This window comes from Ovis aries, chromosome 1 (assembly GCF_016772045.2).
Source record: "Ovis aries strain OAR_USU_Benz2616 breed Rambouillet chromosome 1, ARS-UI_Ramb_v3.0, whole genome shotgun sequence".
NCBI lineage: Eukaryota > Metazoa > Chordata > Mammalia > Artiodactyla > Bovidae > Ovis > Ovis aries.
In genome coordinates this window covers 179000815-179026066 of record NC_056054.1, presented here as the reverse complement: position 1 = coordinate 179026066, position 25252 = coordinate 179000815, and the positions used below count along the sequence as shown (strand labels likewise).

Genomic DNA, 25252 nt, shown 5'->3' with positions numbered 1-25252 from the left:
TGAAACTGTAATCAGAAATCTTCCAGCAAACAAAAGCCCAGGACCAGACAGCTTCACAGCTGAATTCTACCAAAAATTTAGAGAAGAGCTAACACCTATCCTACTCAAACTCTTCCAGAATTGCAGAAGAAGGTAAACTTCCAAACTCATTCTATGAGGCCACCATCACCCTAATACCAAAACCTGACAAAGATGCCACACACACAAAAAAAACCCTACAGGCCAATATCACTGATGAACATAGATGCAATAATCCTTAACAAAATTCTAGCAAACAGAATCCAACAACATATTAAAAAGATCATACACCATGACCAAGTGGGCTTTATCCCAGGGATGCAAGGATTCTTCAATATCTGCAAATCAATTGAAAGATAAAAACCATATGATTATCTCAATAGATGCAGAGAAAGCCTTTGACAATATTCAACATCCGCTTATGATAAAAACCCTCCAGAAAGCAGGAATAGAAGGAACATACCTCAACATAATCAAAGCTATATATGACAAACCCACAGCAAACATTATCCTCCATGGTGAAAAATGGAAAGCATTTCCCCTAAAGTCAGGAACAAGACAAGGGTGCCCACTCTCACCACTACTATTCAACATAGTTTTGGAAGTTTTGGCCACTGCAATCAGAGCAGAAAAAGAAATCAAAGGAATTCAAACTGGAAAAGAAGAAGTAAAACTCTCACTGTTTGCAGATGACATGATCCTCTACATAGAAAACCCTAAAGACTCCACCAGAAAATTACTAGAGCTAATCAATGTAAAGTAAAGTTTGCAGGATATAAAATTAACACAGAGAAATCCCTTGCATTCCTATACACTAACTGAGAAAACAGAACGAGAAATTAAGAAAACAGTTCCATTCACCATTACAACTAATGAAAGAAATCAAAGAGGACACAAATAGATGGAGAAATATACCATGTTCATGGATTGGAAGAATCAATATAGTGAAAATGAATATACTACACAAAGCAATCTATAGATTCAATGCAATCCTTATCAAGCTACCAATTGTATTTTTCACAGAACTAGAACAAATAATATCACAATTTGTATGGAAATGCAAAAAAACTCAGATAGCCAAAGCAATCTTGAGAAAGAAGAATGGAACTGGAGGAATCAACCTGCCCTGACTTCAGGCTATACTACAAAGCCACAGTTATCAAGACAGTATGGTACTGGCACAAAGACAGAAATACAGATCAATGGAACAAAATAGAAAGCCCAGAGATAAATCCACGCACCTATGGACACCTTATGTTCAACAAAGGAGGCAAGAATATACAGTGGAGAAAAGACAATCTCTTTAATAAGTGGTGCTGGGAAAACTGGTCAACCACTTGTAAAAGAATGAAACTAGAACACTTTCTAACACCATACACAAAAATAAACTCAAAGGGATTAAAGATCTAAATGTAAGACCAGAAACTATAAAACTCCTAGAGGAGAACATAGGCAAAACACTCTCTGACATAAATCACAGCAGAATCCTCTATGGCTCACCTCCCAGAGTACTGGAAATAAAAGCAAAAAGACAAATGGGACCTAATTAAACTTAAAAGCTTTTGCACAACAAAGGAAACTATAAGCAAGGTGAAAAGACAACCTTCAGAATGGGAGAAAATAATAGCAAATGAAGCAACTGACAAACAACTAATCTCAAAAATATACAAGCAACTCCTACAGCTCAATTCCAGAAAAATAAACGACCCAATCAAAAAATGGGCCAAAGAACTAAACAGACATTTCTCCAAAGAAGACATACAGATGGCTAACAAACACATGGAAAGATGCTCAACATCACTCATTATCAGAGAAATGCGAATCAAAACCATGATGTGGTACCATTTCAGAATGGCTGTGATCCAAAAGTCTACAAGCAATATATGCTGGAGAGGATGTGGAGAAAAGGGAACCCTCTTACACTGTTGGTGGGAATGCAAACTAGTACAGCCACTATGGAGAACAGTGTGTAGATTCCTTAAAAAACTGGAAATAGAACTGCCTTACGACCCAGCAATCCCCCTGCTGGGCATACACACTGAGGAAACCAGAGTTGAAAGAGACACGTGTACCCCAATGTTCATTGCAGCACTGTTTATAATAGCCAGGATATGGAAGCAACCTAGATGTCCATCAGCAGATGAATGGATAAGAAACTTGTGGTACATGTACACAGTGGATTATTACTCAGCCATTAAAAAGAATACATATGAATCAGTTCTAATGAGGTGGATGAAACTGGAGCCAATTATACAGAGTGAAGTAAGCCAGAAAGAAAAACACCAATGCAGTATATTAACGTATATCTATGGAATTTAGAAAGATGGTAATGATGACCCTATATGTGAGACAGCAAAAGAGACACAGATGTAAAGAACAGACTTTTGGACTCTGTGGGAGAAGGCAAGGGTGGGATGCTTTGGGAGAATGGCATTGAAACATGTATATTATATGTGAAATGAATTGCCAGTCCAGGTTCGATGCATGAGACAGGGTGCTCAGGGCTGGTGCACTGGGATGACCCAGAGGGATCAGATGGGAAGGGAGATGAGAGGGGGGTTCAGGATGGGGAACACATGTACACCTGTGGTGGATTCATGTCAATGTATGGTGGAGCCACTACAATATTGTAAAGTCAGTAGCCTCCAATTAAAATAAATAAATTTATATTTAAAAAAAGAAATATATGTGAAAGACTACCACTAAGTTGTAAATGGTCTCAGATCCTTGGCCAGGCCAGAGTACTGCCTAGCTAAGGACTGTTGTTGTAAGGAGTGATGAGAGTTCATGCGACTCCTCTTCAACATTTCTTAGAAATATATCTTTGATAGCAATTTTTAAGGAGGCAAGCAGCAAGAAGGATGGAAAGTAGTGATGAAGGCACCTTAAGATTCCATGTATTAGCACCTTGACCTTTTGTTTTCTGTGTTTTATAAAACAATTGTTGATGGATTCTGTTGTGTGGGGTTCAAGGGGTAAAGAGATAAATAGGACATGCTCCTGCCCTCTGGAAGCTTCCTCATATCAGGAAGGGTACAGAAACAACTGTAGTAGAATAGAGTTCTAGTGTCTTGAAACATGCAATAGTTACTAATTATCTAACAAACATATTTAATGCTTATTAGCTTTAGGGTTGCCAGATATTACATGGGACATGCTTATACTAAAGATAAACTTGCTGATTATCTGAAATTCAAATTTAGCCATGCACCCTGGATTTAAAGTTTTTTTTCCCTAGTTTTACTGAGATATAATTAACATGCAGCTCTGTATAATTTAAGGTACATAGCACAGTGATTTGACTTGCATGTATCATAAAATGATTACCATAAGTTCATTTAATGTTTATTCTGTTTTCTTGTTGCAAAAATCTGGAAACCTGATTATTCTATACCATGCATCATTCTAAGTGACCACTTTATAAAATAAGTGCTCTTAATAATTTGTATTTTACATAAGAAAAAACCATGCAGGGAGAGGTTAGGTAACTTATTTGCAGTCATACAATTAGAGGTGGAACAGGATCTGGACTCAGGCAGTCTGGGTCCAAGCTCTTAACCATTAAACTACACCAGCAAACAAGGTTAAGGTATGGTTCAGAGACAGTGACACTAACCCTGTTTGACCCATTTGCCAGCTCTGTGCCTGGACCACACAGATGCTGTAGAAAACCAGCCTTGTTTTGAAGCCATGACCACCATTCTCATATCTCACAGTGCTCACACTGTAGGCTGGTTCCACTTTCCCACTTTCCAAATGATCACTAATGCTTCTCCCATCAGTCATTTTCACCTTCCCTCAATTTCTAGTCATAACCTTACCTCACGTTTTCTTTTCTTTTTGTTTCTGTTTTGTTGTTTCTGGTCGCACTGTGTGGCTTTCGGGATCTTAGATCCCCTATCAGGAATTCAACCCAGGCCCTGGTGGTGAAAGCACTGAGTCCTAACCACTGGACTGCCAGGGAATTCCCATCTCACATTTCACTGAGAAAATAAAAACAATCAGATGGAATTTCCTTATCTAGTCTTAGATCTCATGTTCTGTGGGGATCCATACAAGTTTGTCTACTACTGTTAACAATTGGTGATTCATCTGTTACAACTTTCCAAGGACACTGTTCCAAATGGCCTCTTGATCCCGTCTCCTCTCACTTTCTCAAAGGTTTTACTTCTGAAATAAATGAGCTGGTCTCCTGTATCCTCAGTCTCTCTCTGTTTACTCACTTCTTATCATCAGCACATAAACATGCTCCTAATACTTATCAGCTTAAATTTTTTTCTTTAACATCCTTTCTTCTCATCCATTGCTCCTTTATAGGAAAACTTCTCGAAAAAGTTGTATGTAATCATTGGCTTCATTTCTTCATCTCCTATTTGGTCTTTAACCTATTCCAGTTGGGTTTTTATCTTCACAATTTCACATCATCAAAGATTTCCATACTGTAAAGCCCAATGGCCGCTTCTCTGTCCATTTGGCCTCTCAGAAGCATGTGATAGAGTTGACCTTCCATCTTTCTTAAAGCATTTTTTTGGGGGGCCTGGCTTCTATGACACCACTTTCTGCTGGCCAGGCCACTCCTTTTTAGCTTCTCTTGCTGGCTTCTTCTTTGTTGAACTAGCTTTTAACTTTGAAGAACTTGAGGATGTTCAAGTTCTTGGTCAGCCTCCTTCTTAACTAGATGATTTCATGTAGTCCCATGGCTTTAAATATCAATTATATGTCAGCAGATCTCATGTTTATCTCTAGTCTTGACCTCTCCTCTCATATTCAGCCTTGAACATCCAACTTGACATCTCTACTTGGCACCTCAAAATAAACATGTCCAAAATAGAACTTTAAAAATCACACTTGCTGTATGCAAACTTGCTCTGTCTCCATCTCAGTAAATGGAACAACCATCCACCCAGTTTCTAAGCCAAAACTCAGAGCTGTTGATGATTCTTCTTTTTCCTTTACATTTGATATTCTTATTTTGAAGTATATCTTTTGTAAACAGCACAAAGTTAGGCTTTTTCTTTTTAATCCTGTAGTAAAATCTTTATTTTAATAGAATGCTGTGTCCATTTACATTTAATGTAGTGACTAATATATTTTAGATTAAATCTACTGTCCTATTATTTCCATTTATCACACCAATTCCAGTTATATATTTCCCTTTTCACCTTCTATCAGATGATTAGGTAGTTCCCCCCTACCCCTGCCAATTTTCCTCCTCTATTATACTTTTTCTTTTCTTTTTTTTTTTTTTTTTTTTACTATTTTTAGTGGTGATTCTAAAGATCATAATATATACCCTTATTTTAATATACATGCTCAGTTGCTTCAGTCCTGTCTGACTCTTTGTGGTCTTATGTACCATAGCCATGAAATCAAAAGACGCTTGCTCCTTGGAAGAAAAGCTATGACAAACCTAGATAGCACATTAATAGAGAAGAGACATTACTTTGCTGACAAAGGTCCGTCTAATCAAAGCTATGGTTTTTCCAGTAGTCATGTATGAATATGAGAGTTGGACTAGAAAGAAAGCTGAGCACCAAAGAACTCATGCTTTTGAACTGTGGTGTTAGAGAAGACTCTTGAGAGTCCCTTAGGCTGCAAGGAGATAAAACTAGTCTATCCTGAAAGAAATCAGTCCTGAATATTCATTGGAAGGACTGATGTTGAAGCTGAAACTCCAATACTTTGGCCACCTGATGCGAAGAACTGACTCATTTGAAAAGACCCTGATGCTGGGAAAGATTGGAGGCAGGAGGAGAAGGGGACGACAGAAGATGAGATGATTGGATGGCATCACCGACTCGATGGACATGAGTTTGAGCAAGCTCTGGGAGTTGGTGATGGACAAGGAAGCCTGATGTGCTACAGTCCATGGGTTGCAGAGTCAGACATGACGGAGTGACTGAACTGAACTGTACCATAGCCCTCCAGGGTTTTTGTTCATGGGACTCTTCAGGCAATAATACCAGTCAGTCAGTTCAGTCGCTCCATTGTGTCTGACTCTGCAACCCCATGAATTGCAGCACGCCAGACCTCCCTGTCCATCACCAAATCCGGAGTTCACTCAGACTCAAGTCCATCGAGTCAGTGATGCCATCCAGCCATCTCATCCTCTGTCGTCCCTTTCTCCTCCTGCCCTTAATCCCTCCCAGCATCAGAGTCTTTTCCAATGAGTCAGGTCTCCTTATGACGTGGCCAAAGTACTGGAGTTTCAGCTTCAGCATCATTTCCTCCAAAGAAATCCCAGGGCTGATCTCCTTCAGAATGGACTGGTTGGATCTCCTTGCAGTCCAAGGGACTCTCAAGAGTCTTCTCCAACACCACAGTTCAAAAGCATCAATTCTTCGACTCTCAGCTTTCTTCGCAGTGCAACTCTCACATCCATACATGACCACTGGAAACACCATAGCCTTGACTAGACGGACTTTTGTTGGCAAAGCAATGTCTCTGCTTTTCAATATGCTGTCTAGGTTGGTCATAACTATTCTTCCAAGGAGTAAGCGTCTTTTAATTTCATGGCTGCAATCACCATCTGCAGTGATTTTGGAGCCCCAAAAGATAAAATCTGACACTGTTTCCACTGTTTCCCCATCTATTTCCCATGAAGTGATGGGACCAGATGCCATGATCTTCGTTTTCTGAGTGTTGAGCTTTAAACCAACATTTTCACTCTCCTCCTTCACTTTCATCAAGAGGCTTTTTAGTTCCTGTTCACTTTCTGCCATAAGGGTGGTGTCATCTGCATATCTGAGGTTATTGATATTTCTCCTGGCAATCTTGATTCCAGCTTGTGCTTCTTCACGCCCAGCGTTTCTCATGATGTACTCTGCATATAAGTTAAATAAGCAGGGTGACAATATACAGCCTTGACGCACTCCTTTTCCTATTTGGAACCAGTCTGTTGTTCCATGTTCAGTTTTAACCGTTGCTTCCTGACCTGCATACAGATTTCTCAAGAGGCAAGTCAGGTTGTCTGGTATTCCCATCTCTCTCAGAATTTTCCACAGTTTATTGTGATCCACATAGTCAAAGGCTTTGGCATAGTCAATAAAGCAGAAATAGATGTTTTTCTGGAACTCTCTTGCTTTTTCGATGATCCAGCATATGTTGGCAATTTAATCTCTGGTTCCTCTGCCTTTTCTAAAACCAACTTGAACATCTGGAAGTTCACAGTTCACATATTGCTGAAGCCTGGATTGGAGAATTTTGAGCATTACTTTACTAGCATGTGAGATGAGTGCAATTGTGCAGTAGTTTGAACATTCTTTGGCATTACCTTTCTTTGGGATTGGAATGAAAACTGACCTTTTCCAGTCCTGTGGCAACTGCTGAGTTTCCCAAATTTTCTGGCTTATTGAGCGTAGCATTTCACAGCATCATCTTTCAGAATTTGAAATAGCTCAACTGGAATTCCATCACCTCCACTAGCTTTGTTCGTAGTGATGCTTTCTAAGGCCCACTTGACTTCACATTCCAGTATGTCTGGCTCTAGGTGAGTGATCACACCATCGTGATTATCCTGGTCATGAAGATGTTTTTTTGTATAGTTGTTCTGTGTATTCTTGCCGCCTCATCTTAGTATCTTCTGCTTCTGTTAAGTCCATACCATTTCTGTCCTTTATTGAGCCCATCTTTGCATGAAATGTTCCCTTGGTATCTCTAATTTTCTTGAAGAGATCTCTAATCTTTCCCATTCTGTTGTTTGCCTCTATTTCTTTGCATTGATTGCTGAGGAAGGCTTTCTTATAGCTTCTTGCTATTCTTTGGAACTCTGCATTCAGATGCTTATATCTTTCCTTTTCTCCTTTGCTTTTCACTTCTCTTCTTTTCACAGCTATTTTAAAGCCTTCCCAGACAGCCATTTTGCTTTTTTGTGTTTCTTTTCCTTGGGGATGGTCTTGATCCCTGTCTCCTGTACAATGTCGCAAACCTCAGTCCATAGTTCATCAGGCACTTTATTTATCAAATCTAGTCCCTTAAATCTATTTCTCACTTCCACTGTATAATCATAAGGGATTTGGTTTCGGTCATACCTGAACAGCCTAGCGGTTTTCCCTACTTTCTTCAGTTTCAGTCTGAATTTGGTAATAAGGAGTTCATGATCTGAGCCACAGTCAGCTCCTGGTCTTGTTTTTGTTGACTGTATAGAGCTTCTCCATCTCTGGCTGCAAAGAATATAATCAATCTGATTTCGGTGTTGACCATCTGGTGATGTCCATGTGTAGAGTCTTTTCTTGTATTGTTGGAAGAGGGTGTTTGCTATGAGCAGTGCATTTTCTTGGCAAAACTGTATTAGTCTTTGCCCTGCTTCTTTCCACATTCCAAGGCCAAATTTGCCTGTTACTCCAGGTGTTTCTTGACTTCCTACTTTTGCATTCCAGTCCCCTATAATGAAAAGGACATCTTTTTTGGGTGTTAGTTCTAAAAGGTCTTGTAGGTCTTCACAGAACTGTTCAGCTTCAGCTTCTTCAGCATTACTGGTTGGGGCATAGACTTGGATTACTGTGATATTGAATGGTTTGCCTTGGAGACGAACAGAGATCATTCTGTCATTTTTGAGATTGCATCCAAGTACTGCATTTCAGACTCTTTTGTTGACCATGATGGCTACTCCATTTCTTCTGAGGGATTCCTGCCTGCAGTAGTAGATATAATGGTCATCTGAGTTAAATTCACCCATTCCAGTCCATTTTAGTTCACTGATTCCTAGAATGTCAACGTTCACCCTTGCCACCTCTTGTTTGACCACTTCCAATTTGCCTTGATTCATGGACCTGACATTCCTGGTTCCCATTCAATATTGCTCTTTATAGCATCGGACTTTGCTTCTGTCACCAGTCACATCCACAACTGGGTATTGTTTTTGCTTTGGCTCCATCCCTTCGTTGTTTCTGGCATTATTTCTCCACTGATCTCCAGTAGCATATTGGGCACCTACTGACCTGGGGAGTTCCTCTTTCAGTATCCTATCATTTTGCTGTCAAGTAAGATGGTAGGTGTTGCAAGAGGGCATCAGAGGGCAGACACACTGAAACCATACTCACAGAAAACTAGTCAGTCTAATCACACTAGGACCACAGCCTTGTTTGACTCAATGAAACTAAGCCATGCCCATGAGGCCACCCAAGATGGGCAGGTCGTAGTGGAGAGGTCTGGCAGAATGTGGTCCACTGGAGAAGGGAATGGCAAACCACTTCAGTATTCTTGCCTTTAGAACCCCAATAATACCAGAGTGGGTGCTATTCCCTTCTCCAGGGCATCTTTCCAAACCAGTGTTGAACCTATGTCTCTTACATGTCCTGCCTTGGCAGGCGGGTTCTTTACCACTAGCACCACCTTTGAAACCCATAATTTCACATAAATTTATTCTTTTACTAGCTCTAGAGAAAAAAGATCTTTGGGTGTTTAATGCTGTGTATCCTTCCCCACACCTCATTGTCAAATTATTTATATACACACATATATATATGTATATATGAGGGTTTTTTTTTGCCTTATTGTGCCTATTTTGCCTTAAAATTTTTTTTGTTTCTTCTGTATATTTTCTTCTCAATACTATATTTTTATCATCTTTTGTCTTCCGTTCTACCATCTACATCTTTTTATTGTTATTTCTTTGTAACCTTATGCATCTTTTTTTCTCATTGCTTTGAAGATTTTGTGTTAAAATGTGTAAACTATTTTTTTATTGATGTATAGTTGATTTACAATATTGTGCCTATCTCTGGCTATACAGCAAAATGACTTGGTGATATACATATAGATATTCCTTTAAAAAATTCTTTTGCTATTATGGTTTATCACAGGATATTGAATATAGTTTTCCTTGTGCTATAAAGTAGGACCATGTTTGTTTATCCGTCTCTATATAATAGTTTCCATCTGCTAATCCTACACTCTCAGCCCTTCCCTCCCCCATCCCCTTGGCAACCACAAGTCTGTTGTCCATGTCTATGAGTCTGTTTCTGTTTTGTAGACAGGTTCATTTGTGTCATATCTTAGATTCCACATATTAGTGATATAGTATGATACTTGTTTTTAAGTATCATAAGCCCTAGTTGCATCCATGTTGCTGAAGATGGCATTATTTCATTTTCTTTATGGCTGAGTAGCATTCTGTTGCACATATGTACTTCATCTTCTTTATCCATCCATCTGTCAATGGACATTTAGGTTGTTTCCATGTTTTGGCTATTGAATAGTGCTGCTATGAGCATAAGGTTGCATGTATCTTTTTGAATTATGGTTTTGTCTGGATATACGCCCAAGAGTGGGATTGTTGAATCATCTAGCAATTCTATTTTTAGTTTGCATTGTAGTTTTGAATTTTATTTCTCTAATTAGTGATGTTAAGCATCTTTTCATGTGCCTCCTGGCCATCTATATGTCTTCTTTGCAGAAATGTCTATTAAAGTCTTCTGCCCATTTTTTGATTGGGTTGTTTGTTTTTCTGTGTGAAGTTGTATGAGCTGTTTGTATATTTTGTAGAGTAAGCCCCTGTCTTGTCACATTGTTTGCAAATATTTTCTCCTATTCCATAGACTGACTTTTTGTTGTTGTTGTTTTTTATATGGTTTCCTTTGCTGTGCAAAAGCTTGTGAGTCTGATTAGGTTCCATTTGTTTTCATTATTATTATTATTTCTTTTTTACTTCTATTGTGTTGGGAGACTGACCTAAGAAAACATCGGTATCATTTATGTCACAGAATGTTTTGCCTATGCGCTCTTCTAGGAGTTTTATGAAATTCATGTTAAAAGGTATAAATTCTTCATATATCTTGCTTGTGGGTCACTAGCATTTCTTGTACTTTAACACATTTTTATTCAGTTTTAGAAAAGTCTCAGACATTTATAAATGACAATACTGTTTCTAGTCCATATTTTTGGTCTTTTGAAATTCCAATTTTATGTATATTAATCCTTATCATTATGTCTCATACAGATCTTATACTCCTTTTTAAAAATTTTTACATCTTTATTTTCTCTCTCCTGCCTTAGTCTATTTTTTTATGATCCTGTTTCAGCTTCATAACTCTAGCTTTGGCTGTGTCTAATTGTTTTAAAATCAGTCTATTGAATTCTAACTTCTGTCATTTTATTTTTCAGTTCTGGAATTTTCATTTTTCCCATTATCTACTTTTTCACAGATCCTAGTGACTTCTAAATTTTTCTGCCTTCAAAAGTCCTTAAATATATTAATCATAGTTATTTTGGAGTCCATTTTGGAAACACCTCTATCAATATTTCTTATAATTTTGCTTCTTGGATCTGTTTTTTTCTCTTGATTTTCAGTCAAGACTTTGTTATTATACTTAGTTGCTTTTTTGCTTTCTCTTTAATTGAATGCTAGTCTATGAAAAACTGTAGCCTCAATTTGAGTCTCTGTATATTGCTATTATCGCCTGGAAATTTATTTTCAGTTCTGGAAAGCAACTAGAAATCCTAAGTCAGTTTCATCCAATCAATGATTGAGATGACTTGAAATTAGGTTTTACTTTCTGCGAGGGCCAGTCTATTTCTAGTTTATTCATACAAGTGGGATACAGTGCTCTTGGATTGCAATGGAAAGCCCAGTGGAATGTGTGTTTACAATGGCTCCTTCTTCTTGGAGGACCCTGGGAATTCTTTGCCTTTTTCTAAGCCCATGAGACTACAGATTTGCCTGCTCAGCTTCTTAATTTCTCAGCTGCCATTTTCAAGATTAGCAATTGTCTTCAGTTCAGTTCAGTCACTCAGTTGTGTCCGACTCTTTGCGACCCCATGAATTGCAGCACGCTAGGCCTCCCTGTCCATCACCAACTCCCGTGGTTCACTCAGACTCACATCCATCGAGTCAGTGATGCCATCCAGCCATCTCATCCTCTGTCATCCCCTTCTCCTCCTGCCCCCAATCCCTCCCAGCATCAGAGTCTTTGCCAATGAGTCAAGTCTTCGCATGAGGTGGCCAAAGTACTGGAGTTTCAGCTTCAGCATCATTCCTTCCAAAGACATCCCAGGGCTGATCTCCTTCAGAATGGACTGGTTGGATCTCCTTGCAGTCCAAGGGACTCTCAAGAGTCTTCTCCAACACCACAGTTCAAAAGCATCAATTCTTCGGTGCTCAGCCTTTTTCACAGTCCAACTTTCACATCCATACATGACCACAGGAAAAACCATAGCCTTGACTAGACGGACCTTAGTCGATAAAGTAATGTCTCTGCTTTTGAATATGCTGTCTAGGTTGGTCATAACTTTTCTTCCAAGGAGTAAGTGTCTTTTAATTTCATGGCTGCAATCACCATCTGCAGTGATTTTGGAGCCCCAAAAGATAAAGTCTGACAATGTTTCCACTGTTTCCCCATCTATTTCCCATGAAGTGATGGGACCAGATGCCATGATCTTCGTTTTCTGAATGTTGAGCTTTAAACCAACATTTTCACTCTCCTGCTTCACTTTCATCAAGAGGCTTTTTAGTTCCTGTTCACTTTCTGCCATAAGGGTGGTGTCATCTGCATATCTGAGGTTGTTGATATTTCTCCCGGCAATCTTGATTCCAGCTTGTGTTTCTTCCAGTCCAGCGTTTCTCATGATGTACTCTGCATATAAGTTAAATAAGCAGGGTGACAATATACAGCCTTGACGTACTCCTTTTCCTATTTGGAACCAGTCTGTTGTTCTGTTAGAGAGAGAAAAAAAAATGTCCTGGACTGGAAATCTCTGAAAACCATGATCTACAAAACTCTATTGTTAAATACTACTTATACTGAGTAATCCTTGAAATAAAATGGAATTCAGTATGTAGATAGAAGTGATATCTCTCTTGTGTTTTAAGTGGGAACGAATCATTGTAAGGTATTTTATTTTTATAATTGTATGGCTGAATATAAATGAATAATAGACATGCTTTATAAAACTTATCTATAATCATAGAAATTATATAAAATATATGTTTTAAGACATCTGTTGTATGTGTTAAAATTTGAAATTATCAAAAACTCCTCATGTGGCCATATGTGTCTTATGTTCAGGTACTATCTTCTATGTTGTTTCGCTCTTTTCTAGGGTGGCTATGATTCTGGTTTTCTGTACCACTGTGAATTCCCCCCAGATGACAAAAGCAGTGATAACACAGTAAGGAAAGATGAACCTTTTGATTTCCGTCTTCTTGAGGATACAGAGGATAATCCCATCACAACTATCACTTTCAGGTGACCAGAATTTCAGAATTCTTAAAAAAAAAAAAAACTGCATCCCATTGTTGTCTGTTTTTTCCATCATGAGTATTACCATTTCTAAAGATCTGTGCAAATGGAGGAATACTCAATGGTTAGTTAGATCAAATGACTACAGTAGAGTCAAAGCTAATCCTGAAACGACTTCCACCTTCCTGTCAAACATTCTGTCAGAATTTATTACACAATTGAATTGTATCCATTTTTGCTGCGTGGTCAGATAAAAAAAAAGTTCCAGGTTACAATGATTCTGGAGAAATCACAAATTGAATAATTGAGAATTAAGCATATATGCTGATCATTCTTTTAAAGACCAAATATAATAGCTCCAGATTTCAAATTGTCTCTTTCTCTTTCTACCCTTTTGTATTAGTTTACTAGAGCTGCCATAGTTTTTTAGGGCTTCAGCATCTGAATTTTGTGGGGATACAATTTACTCCATAACATCTTTGTTGTTAAAAGTTTAGCCATTTGTTGATTAATTTAAAATTAAACATTTTCAGATTAATATGAAGAACAATGTACTTTCCTTGTGTTTCATAGTATTAACCGAGAAATGATGTTTTGTGGAATGCAAAATGGAGCGATTCGAGTTTATATCCTAAGTAAGAATGATTCTTCATTGACCAGCATGGAGGACTACTGGCAGTACAATGTGCATGACAATAATTATGGACGTGTTAATGCCATCTCTACTAGCTTTGATGACCGGTTCTTGGTGACTGCTGGAGCAGATAGTAATATCTTTGTTTTCAACATTTTTTCTGAGTTTGAGTTAAAGAAAGTTGTGAAAGCCAAAGTGCCATCTCCCAGAGTATGTAACTAACAACAGTAACAGTAACTTTATTTTAATGTTTTGGTGTTAAAATGTTCACATTCACTTAAAGATGAATTTAGATATAAATACCTTACACTCTAATCTTCCTACCAGTATTATAATTTGGCCTTTCTGGTGTCTCTATGATCAAATACTAAAGATATTGAATTTACCTTATTACTTTAGGCATTTGATTTATTATTTAAAGGTATAGAAGTTCCTCAAGTAAAAAGACTCTTAATTCTTCTCCATCACTCCATCCAAGACTGTTAAGTCTCCATCACTTTGCAAAGTTTTGTTTTCAGGATGCACTTTTTTTCAGATATATTTTGCTTTCTATTTATTCATTCACTTATTGAAGAAGCATATGTGGGATGTATACCATAATTTGTACCTTTGAAAGGGGTTGTAAAAATATTATCGTCTTTACTATTAGAATGTGACATTGTTATCAAAGACTCAGTCAAATTATTATATTCTTAAAAAGAATACATTACTGACTTTGTAAAGAAGATTGAGGGTTTGGATCCCCAAATTATATCCCTTTACCCTATCACGAGACCTAAATTTTCTGTTATCAAAGTGGTTCCTTTGGCTAAAATCACTAATAACTGTTAGAATTGCTTGTAAAGAATGAGTTGTATTCGACCAAAGTTAAAACTCCTTTGAACACATCAGCTTCCTATTTAACAGGTAGCCCACTTCAGAAGAACATGCAGAGAAAGTAGGGAAGATTTGAGCAGGTGAATTTTCATTTCTATTAACCGCAGCAAAATTTGGAGAATGAACTGTTGTCTAAAGAGATCCAGCTCAGGAAGAGAAATTTTCCAGAAGACAAAATAGATGAACAAGATGAAAATCTTTATCTTTCTACTTAGTACCAACTCTCCATGGAAACCCATACTGAATAGAAAATATCCATTCCACATTTTTATAATGGTCTCCTTTTATTTATGACTGCAATTAGTGTTTAAGTCGCTGAAACAGCCTTTAAGAAGGCAAAATCAGAAAGAATTGAATATGCAAAGTAAAAAATTAAACTCTGCACCAGTCTGAGGTTCTTAACATATTTTAGAATCACTGGGGAGCTCTTAAAAGTATAGATGCCTGAGCCCCACCCAAGAGCAATTAGGTCAGAATCTCAGAAAGTGAGTCCCAGGCATTAGTACAGATCTTCTTCAACCTATGATGCAATGAGGTTGTGTCCTGATAAGCCCATCATAAATTGAAACTATCTTAGGTTGAAAATGCATTTAATACATCTAAGCTACTTAATATCACAGCTTAGCCTAGCCTAACTTAAACATGCTTAGAACACTTACATTGGTGTATGGTTGGGCAAAATCACCTACCATGAAGCCTATTTTATAATAAAGTGTTGACTATATCATATAATTTGTTGAATGCTGTACTGAAGTAAACATAATGGTTTTGTGGGTACAGCCAGTGGTGAGGGTACCGGTTGTTTACCCTTATGGTTGTGTGGCTGCAGCAGCCGCCAGCATTGTGAGGGAGGATCTACTGCATGTTCTTTGCCAGGAAAAGGTCAAAATTCCAAACTAAAAGTATGCTTTCTACCAAATGCATATTGCTTTTGCACCATCATAAAGTCAAATAGTCACTAAGTTGACCATCGTAAGTCAGAGACCATCTGTATTTTTTAAAACTTGCCCCTTCCCCAGCCCCAGCAGTTCTAGAGTGCAGTCAGGATTAAGAACAATTGGCAGGTGTTTTGGAACTCTTTGGAAGCACATCTGTTTAACTTATTTGCTGTTAACAGCTGATGTAATGAGATGGTTGGCTGTTATTAGTATCAAGTCTTGCAAATTGCAACTGATATTGGAGAAGCAAGGGGCTTAGCTCTGAGAAATAAAAAAACAAAGTTCAGTCAAGTTCTGTCCTAAGTGATTAATGGCAACTAAAATATATTCAGTTCAGTTCAGTCTCTCAGTTGTGTTCGACTCTTTGCGACCCCATGAATCACAGCACGGCAGGCCTCCCTGTCCATCACCAACTCCCGGAGTTCACTCAGACTCATGTCCATCGAGTTGGTGATGCCATCCAGCAATCTCATCCTCTGTCATCCCCTTCTCCTCCTGCCCCAAATCCCTCCCAGCATCAGAGTCTTTTCCAATGAGTCAACTCTTCGCATGAGGTGGCCAAGGTACTGGAGTTTCAGCCTTAGCACCAGTCCTTCCAATGAACACCCAGGACTGATCTCCTTTAGAATGGACTGGTTGGATCTCTTGCAGTCCAAGGGACTCTCAAGGGTCTTCTCCAACACCACAGTTCAAGAGCATCAATTCTCCGGTGCTCAGCTTTCTTCACAGTCAACTTTCACATCCATACATGACCACTGGAAAAACCATAGCCTTGACTAGACGGACCTTTAGCCATCCCTTGTCTCTGACATTAGTCATGACCTTATGACTTCACTTTATGAAAGTCATAGATCTTGTCTTACATAAATGTAGATTTATATTTTATATGTCTCAAGACTAGCACTCAAAAAATCAACTTGATCAAAAGAGAATCATTATTTCTTTACAACAAATGACAGCAAAACAAAGACCTATATGGTATGAAAGAGAATAGAAAATAAGTTCAATTTTACTTAGGAACAGGTTAGCTAGAAAACTAGGACTTTTTGTTTCATTCACTGGGTCACAAATCCTCTTCAGCCCCCTAAGACATTTTTCAGGACAGAACCTGTATTAAACAAAGTACTTTTAAGTGATTTACTTCATAGTACTTCTTAATTTAAGAAGAGGAGAGTCATACTTCTGATTTCATATCCTTCTCAAGGAGAAGGATTATTTTATTCTGTGTATTTCCCACTGAATGTTTTCGATAAGGTCAAGTGAAACACTTAAAATTTTTAAAATATATTTATTTGAAGTTTTTCATTGTATGTGCATGAGGTATTTTGAAGGAAATCAAAACATATATGAAAGGAATATGCTTTAAAAAAAAGTATTTGAAAATAAATGACCTTGAGGATTTCTTTTGCCATACTTTTGTTAGTAACACATGAATATCAATAATTTCTATTTAGAAGGGGAATGTGATGATATTAACATTTTGCATACTTGAGACTGGGTTTCTTTTTCTACTTACCCCTTTAACTGAAGTAAAAACAAATATAAGTTTTTTCCCTAGTTAATTTTTTTGTGAAAATACTTTCCAGGCCTCCAATTGTTCGAAGAGAAAACCCCTCGATTTACTACTTACTAAGTCTTTTAAGGGAAATATACAATTTAAAGGGGCTAACCTTTCATTCCTTCTCCTACAGTTTGGAATAGAAACAGAGCCAATTCCAGAAGATATTGAAGATCCTAAAGCCTACAGGTATGGGGATTTTTGATCAATACATACTAGGTCTGGGCTTTTGCAAAATACATCAACATTTTAGCAAAGTTAACCAAGCTGAATGAGTTTCCAAATTACTAAGTACTAGTTTTCCTTTTGCTGTTTCTACATTAAAGGTATGTTATCTTTTAAAATTTCTATTTTCAGTATTGAGAATGCCAGAAGAAAAAGAGAACATGACAAGTTAATGAAAAAAGTAGAAGAAATCAAGGCTGGAAAGAGAGAACAGATCAAAGCTTTAAGGAATCAATTACAGAAACTACTACAGATGAATGAAGAATTACCCAAACATATGCAGTTTAAACGGACAGTAAGCCTCAAATAAATTTGCTTTTAATTTTAACATATGCTGTTTCTGAATAGAGACTGCTATTTGACCAAGTAGGAATACTTAAAGCCATCTTTAAATTTCCCTTGCCTGGCTGGTCAGTGTTTTGGCAGCTAAACTACTGGAGAACTTGTCACACAAGTTGGTTTGGATGTAGATGAGTCTCTTTGTACAAAGTTTACTTCTGGGTTTAGCTACTTCACATGCTTTTGGTAATAAGATAAATATAAATTTGAATCTGGTTGCCAATCATTATCATACCTAGCCAACTTATCTGTTGGATAGGCACATACTATGTAATTTGATTCTCTGTGACTTCTTTTGTATAATTCAACAGCTCTATTGGAAAGATAAAAACTGGTTCATCCACAAAGTTACTAAAAAATGACAGTATATTTGTAGGTATGGGGACAGTCACCAAATTAAGCTGATTTTTTATTAAATTTTTCTCTTGTGCCTTATTGACAACCCCTTCTGAACCACCAGGGAAGCCCAAAAAGCTTCTCGGTGTGACCCAAATGGGACAACCACTTCTACCTGCTAGTAATATTTCCCCCCATTTTTGTTATCTTAAATGGAATTACCATCAAGAACCTAATCAAATAAAAGCCCAGAATTTATTTTCTTGACTATACCCGTGGATTACCCAGTCCTATAATTCTAGAAGCACTTAGCCAATTTAATTTAAAAAAAAAATTGGTGAAATCACATTGATAAACTCATATTGGTGAAAAGACTGACTTAATGGTTAAAAGATGTTTGTTATCATACTAATAAAAGGATTGACACTTGCAGAATATGGGTGACTTAATCCAAAATAAAGAACAACTGGGGCAAGTTCTGTGGCTGAGCATTTTACATACATCATTACTAGGAGCACCAACACATCTGGAAAAAATAGTTACTTGCAATTTAGTGTGAATGAGGGCCCTGTTATTTTTCCAGGAGTGAAATAAAGAAACATGAGGTCCCTAAGTATCCTCATGGGGGAAATGGCCCCTTTGGTGAAGAATATTCAAGCTGGACTCGGTTTTATCAGCAAGTCACCAAAGACATTACGGCCTTTCCTAGGTGGGGTCACATGGGAGGGGAGGTTCAGCTGATGAACATGGGCCATGAACTTCTGCCCTGTGCGCAGCGAGTTGTGTAATAGTAATACACTATTGTGTATTAGTTGTGTAATAGTTGTGTAATAGTGCTTTGTGGTAGAGAGAGTTCTTTTTTTTTTTTTTTAACTTGGTACACTCTGCAAATGTTCTGTTAACATTCATTGCTTTTTATTGTGGGACTAATCTTTCAACAACAGACTGGTTCCAAATAGGAAAAGGAGTACGTCAAGGCTGTATATTGTCACCCTGCTTATTTAATTTATATGCAGAGTACATCATCAGAAACGCTGGGCTGGAAGAAGCACATGCTGGAATCAAGATTGCCAGGAGAAATCTCAATAACTTCAGATATGCAGATGACACCACCCTTATAGCAGAAAGTGAAGAGGAACTAAAAAGCCTCTTGATGAAAGTGAAGCAGGAGAGTGAAAATGTTGGCTTAAAGCTCAACATTCAGAAAACGAAGATCATGGCATCTGGTCCCATCACTTCATGGGAAATAGATGGGAAACAGTGGAAACAGTGTCAGACTTTATTTTTTGGGGCTCCAAAATCACTGCAGATGGCTGACTGAAATTAAAAGATGCTTACTCCTTGGAAGGAAAGTTATGACCAACCTAGATAGCATATTCAAAAGCAGAGACATTACGTTCCCAACAAAGATCCATCTAGTCAAGGCTATGGTTTTTCCTGTGGTCATGTATGGATGTGAGAGTTGGACTGTGAAGAAAGCTGAGCACCGAAGAACTGATGCTTTTGAACTGTGGTGTTGGAGAAAACTCTTGAGAGTCCCTTGGACTGCAAGGAGATCCACCAGTCCATTCTGAAGGAGATCAGCCCTGGGTGTTCTTTGGAAGGAATGATGCTAAAGCTGAAACTCCAGTACTTTGGCCACCTCATGTGAAGAGTTGACTTCATTGGAAAAGACTCTGATGCTGGGAGGGATTGGGGGCAGGAGGAGAAGGGGACGACCGAGGATGAGATGGCTGGATGGCATCACCGACTCGATGGACGTGAGTCTGAGTGAACTCCAGGAGTTGGTGATGGACGGGGAGGCCTGGCGTGCTGCGATTCATGGGGTCGCAAAGAGTCAGACACAACTGAGCGACTGAACTGAGATGAATCTTTCAATATGTAACTCTGTTTTCATCATTGTTCATTATTTCTGAGAACTTTTCTCTGTACTTTGTGACAGTAAAATCAAAGTCTGTGGTTTCTAGAATAAGAGTTTATGATATGCAGGAGAGAGTTATGATGTGGCATGGAATGGAGGACAAACCTTAAATATCTATATTTATGTATGAAATAGGATTGCTAAGGTCCTTTGATAAAAGTACCCATTTTGGTGAACAAGTCTACTTATCTGCAGGATTTTGATCTGGATTCCAAAATTCGTGCTGAGATTGGCAAGAAAACAGCTAATAAAATTCAACGAGTGGAAAAGGAATTGGCTTGGGAAAAGGAGAAACACCAGGTTAGCCTAAAGAAGCTACAGAATAGGTAGGATCTGTATTTCCTTCAAGTCAAGATACTTATGAACAGATATTTGAATAAAGTAGTTTCCAGTGGTTTTATGGAAGTGGTCAGATAGTCAGTCTCCTGCAGTACCTACTAATTCCTAAAGCTCAAGTATTATCCTCTCATCACTGCTGCTATCTCCCTGAGCTCATTCCTTTCTTGTTTAAATCTGCAAAATTTAAAAAAACCAAATTATGTCATATGTATTTATTTTTGGTTTTGACAAATTATTTATCTTATATTTAATTAACACGTATGCACGTGTGCATGCTCAGTCGAGTCCAACTCTTTGCAACCCCATGGACTATAGTCCGCTGGCCTAGGCAAGTATACTGGGAGGGGTTGCCATTCCCTTCTGCAGGGGATCTTCCCAACCCAGGGATAAAACTCACGTCTCCTGCATTGAAGATAGATTCTTTACCACTAAATCACCCAGGAAGCATCAAAAATAAAATAGAAGCAAAGGACTTGAAAGATGACAACTTCCTATCTGATTCTTCTCATGCATTAATGTGACTTCCCAGAGGAGACTGCTTTTTCTTTCTGCCTTTTTTAGATATAATTTACATTCATAAATGCATAAATCTCAATATATTTTTGTAGATACGTAAACACAAATATCCACTACCAAGAGTAAGAACATTTGTAGCACTCCAGAAAGTTCCCTTCTGTCCTCCTCCCAGTATTTACTCTCCAGAGATGAATGTTTATCACCATAGATTAGTTATGTCTGTGAGCTTTCATATACATGGAAAGCTTCAGTATGAACTCTCTTGTATCTGGCTTTTTTATGTAGTATCATGCGTAAGATTACCCATGTTGATGCAGGTAGCAGTTTTCATTACTTTGAAATATTCTATTCAATGGTTATACCACAATTGATTCATCCATCTTACTGCTGATGGATATTTGAGTTGTTTCTATTTTTGGCTACAGTGAATAATGCTGTTATGAACATTCTTGTGTATACACCTTTTGGTTGACATGCGCACTTTTTCCCCCCCTAGATTTATTTATTTGTGGCTGTGCTGGATCTTCATTACTGTGTGCAGGCTTTCTCCAGCTGCAGTGAGCAGGCTTTCCTGGTGGCTCAGTGGTAAAGAATCTGCCTGCCAATGCAGGGGACACAGGTTCAATTGCTGATCCGGGAAGATCCCACATGCTGCAGGACAGCTAAGCCCTGTGCCACTGTTACTGAATCAGCACTCTGGAGGCTGTGAGCCACAACTACTGTGCTTACACGCCACAGCTGCTGAAGCCTCCTTGTCTAGACCCATGCTCAGCACGTATTTTAGTTTGCTGGTTGATATAACATTCCAAACCTTCTGTCTTTATACGGAGTTCTCTCTGTCTCTTCAGATAAATGCCCTCTTTTTATAAGGATGCCAGTCATGTTGGATGAAGATCCACCCTAATGATCTCATTTTAACTTGATTACCTCTGTCAAGGCTTTATTTTCAGATAAGGTCATATTCTGAGCCACCTGGGATGGTTAGAACTTCAACATATTCTTTTTAGGTGACCCAGTTCAACCTGTAACACGCATGCTTGCCATCACTGGGCAGTGTCAGATCTTTACATTTCAGTTATTCTGTAGTAGTGTGTCCGTGTGATTTAAATGGACATTTCCTGGATGTGTGACAGTTTTCACTCCCTTTTCCTATACTTATTGGTTACTTGTATATTCTCTTTCATTAGATGTTCGTTCAAGTCTTTTTGCTCATTTAAAACTTGGGTTGTGGTAGTCATATTCTGGATGAGACTTTTGTCATATACGTGACACATGTATGTAGTGGCATATCTGTGCATGCGTGTATACATGCATGTAAAATATCTTGCTCTCCACTGTAGCTTGTCTTTTCATCCTCATTATAGTGTCTTTTGGAACAGAAGTTTTTAATTTTGACAAAGCTCAGTTTACCGGTGCTTTTCTTTTCACTTTATCAACGGTTTCACCAACTTAAAAAAAAATTATTTGGCTGTGCCGCATGTTAGTTGCAGCATGTGGGATCTATTTCTCTGGCCAGGGATCAAATCTGAGCCCCCTGCATTGGGAGTGTGGAGTCTTAGCCACTGGGCCACCAGGAAAGTCCCTATATTTTCACTAACTTTTTATGGTTAGTGCTTTTACGGTAGTTAAGGATTCTTGGCCTATTTCCAGTTTGTGAAATAACCCTCCATTTCCTTCTAGAAGCTCTACTGTTTTGCCATTTTCTGTCTTGGACAATTTTTGTGGGTGCTGTAAGAGAGATCAAGTGTCTTTTGTCTCTACATTGATATAGAGTTGACCTACTATCATTTGCTGATAGGTACATTCTTTCCTCACTAGATTGTAGTGATGCTTTTTTCAAAAGTCAGGTAACCATTATGTTGGATCTATAAATCAACTTAGATGCAACAGAGATTTTAAAGGAATGATTACATAAATAAATTAAATCCTAAAGTTAAAAGATGAGGAAATGTGAACTGCTGCTAATAAATAGCAACAATGAAATTGATGACGAACTTTTAAAAGATAAATCTCTGTAGGCTATAAGAGGAAGGTGAACCAGAAAATAGTATGAATTCCTGAGCTTAATGTTTTTATAGAGAAAATAGAGTAATATATGATATACATTTATCATCTCCCCATCTGTTATCTATCGTAACTACATGAAATATGTATTATTTTGTATATATACTATATGAGATAATAGGAAAATAAATTGCACTTCCTCAGAGTTTAATATGATCCACTTACCATAAACTGCAGTCTGTTTGAAAATTTTGACTCTTCTACATACTGGCAAAACCATGGTATGCTGTTAATAATGAGATGTTTAGTATTTTCATTAGAAAATTCTACTTTAAGTGCTATTCAACTTCCACTACATCCTTCTTGGTATATACATGGTTGAATTTCGGACTCAACATGATATAATGGTATTATTTATCAGCATAGTACATTGTGATTTTATTTTATTGTGTAATAATTGTGTAGCATGATTGAAATGGTGACCATTACAAGTACTTATCTTCCCCCAGATTTCGTCATTCATTGGAAAACGATATTATTGTAGTTCATGCCATTCAGAGTGATCACAAGATATCCTCCTATAGGCTTGTGAAACCCTCTAAATACTCCAAAACCAAACGGGCAAGTCAATCAGAGAGAAGACCAAGCAAATTTGAGAGGTTTGAAAAAGAAGGAACTGGAAGAAAGGATAGCCAGAGAGATACAGGTAACCTAAATGACAAGAAGGTTTTTGAGTCCATATTTATCAAAATCTCAAAACTGAATTCTCTTTTTGTGAGCAGAATCTTTGATTCCCAGTCATGTAACTAAGGGTGGATAAGAGCACCAAGTAATACTGATTTCTTGCTTCCCTTGTCCAGCTGTTCTTAAATCTAGGATTTTCCCAGATGCTAGTTTTCCTAGGAAGTGTTTGTTCTCAGACTCCTGGGCCCCACCCCAGATTTTAGGGCTAGAACACAACTCACACTCTTTTCCAAGGACATAAACAGAATGATGAATTGAGAATACAGGTGTGAAAATAAATCTCTAATCCCTGCCTCCTGTGACTGCCCACAGGGTGACTGGGGTGAGAAGGAGCAAGACAGGAATTCTGGGCACAGATGTGGAGAGCCTAGTCAAGGGTAAAGGGCACTGCAGCCTGGCGATGTAGGCTAGAGCCCGTGATTCAGTACTGACTTTGTTACTGTTTCACTCTCTTCACTAAGAAACATTTAATGGCTCCTTTCTGCTTCTAGGATAACTTCTGAAACCCTTATCACATATTTAATCCTTCTGCAACATATCTCTATTTTATCCCCAACCGTGTCTTCTCATGCTGCTTGATCGGCACATTTAGCTGACTGTCCTGCTTGCTGCTTCCTAATCATGTCTGAAACGTCCACATGCAGGTCCTTAACGAAGTGACCAATTCACTCCTATCCTCTCTGAATGCTACCATTTTGGGGGGATCCAGATCAAGTTATAATTTTATTTTATATTGAAATATAGTTGATTTACAGTGTTGTGTTACTTTCAGGTATACAGCAAAGTGATTGTTTACACACACACACACACACACACACACACACATATATGTTCGTTAAGCAGATTCTTTTCCCTTGTAGGTTATTACAAAGGTTGAGGATAGTACCCTGTGCTATGCAGTGGGTCTTTGCTGGTTATCTATTTCATATATATGAAATACACTTTAATGATCAAATCTTTCTGTGGCCACCCAGGGCATGTTTAACTTATTTTTCCACAGTACCATATATTTGAAGTACGAAATAAAATGGTAACCATCCATATTATTTAACATTTTTCATGTATATCTAACATATTATCTCTATGTAGCTTGAACAAAAATTGAATAATTCCTCTAGTAGGTATTTATAATTGATAAAACCAATAGTATTATTTTAATTAAATGTTCAGTTCAGTCACTCAGTCGTGTCCGACTCTTTGCGACCCCATGAACTGCAGCACGCCAGGCCTCCCTGTCCATCACCAACTCCCGGAGTTCACTCAGACTCACGTCCATCAAGTCAGTGATGCCATCCAGCCATCTCATCCTCTGTCATCCCTTTCTCCTCCTGCCCCCAATCCCTCCCAGCATCAGAGTCTTTTCCAATGAGTCAACTCTCTGCATGAGGTGGCCAAAGTATTGGAGTTTCAGCTTTAGCATCATTCCTTCCAAAGAACACCCAGGACTGATCTCCTTCAGAATGGACTAGTTGGATCTCCTTGCAGTCCAAGGGACTCTCAAGAGTCTTCTCCAACACCACAGTTCAAAAGCATCAATTCTTCGGTGCTCAGCCTTCTTCACAGTCCAACTTTCACATCCATACATGACCACTGGAAAAACCATAGCCTTGATTAGACAGAGACAGA

The 25252-nt window shown here is 38.1% G+C and overlaps 1 protein-coding gene across 4 annotated transcripts in view; it reads left to right on the top strand.

The window, feature by feature from the left end:
* The window catches only part of CFAP44 (cilia and flagella associated protein 44), a 125863-nt gene that overhangs the window by 54282 nt on the left and 46329 nt on the right, over positions 1-25252 (top strand). For 3 of the 4 annotated variants that reach the window (XM_015092445.4, XM_042231405.2, XM_027979978.3), the window contains 6 exons: positions 13057-13202; positions 13770-14040; positions 17336-17391; positions 17560-17722; positions 20219-20349; positions 23392-23588. In XM_015092445.4, coding sequence (XP_014947931.2) covers positions 13057-13202; positions 13770-14040; positions 17336-17391; positions 17560-17722; positions 20219-20349; positions 23392-23588 — 964 coding nt within the window. Of the gene's footprint in view, positions 1-13056; positions 13203-13769; positions 14041-17335; positions 17392-17559; positions 17723-20218; positions 20350-23391; positions 23589-25252 lie in introns of those variants that run through there. The other variant, XM_042231421.2, reaches the window with a different exon arrangement.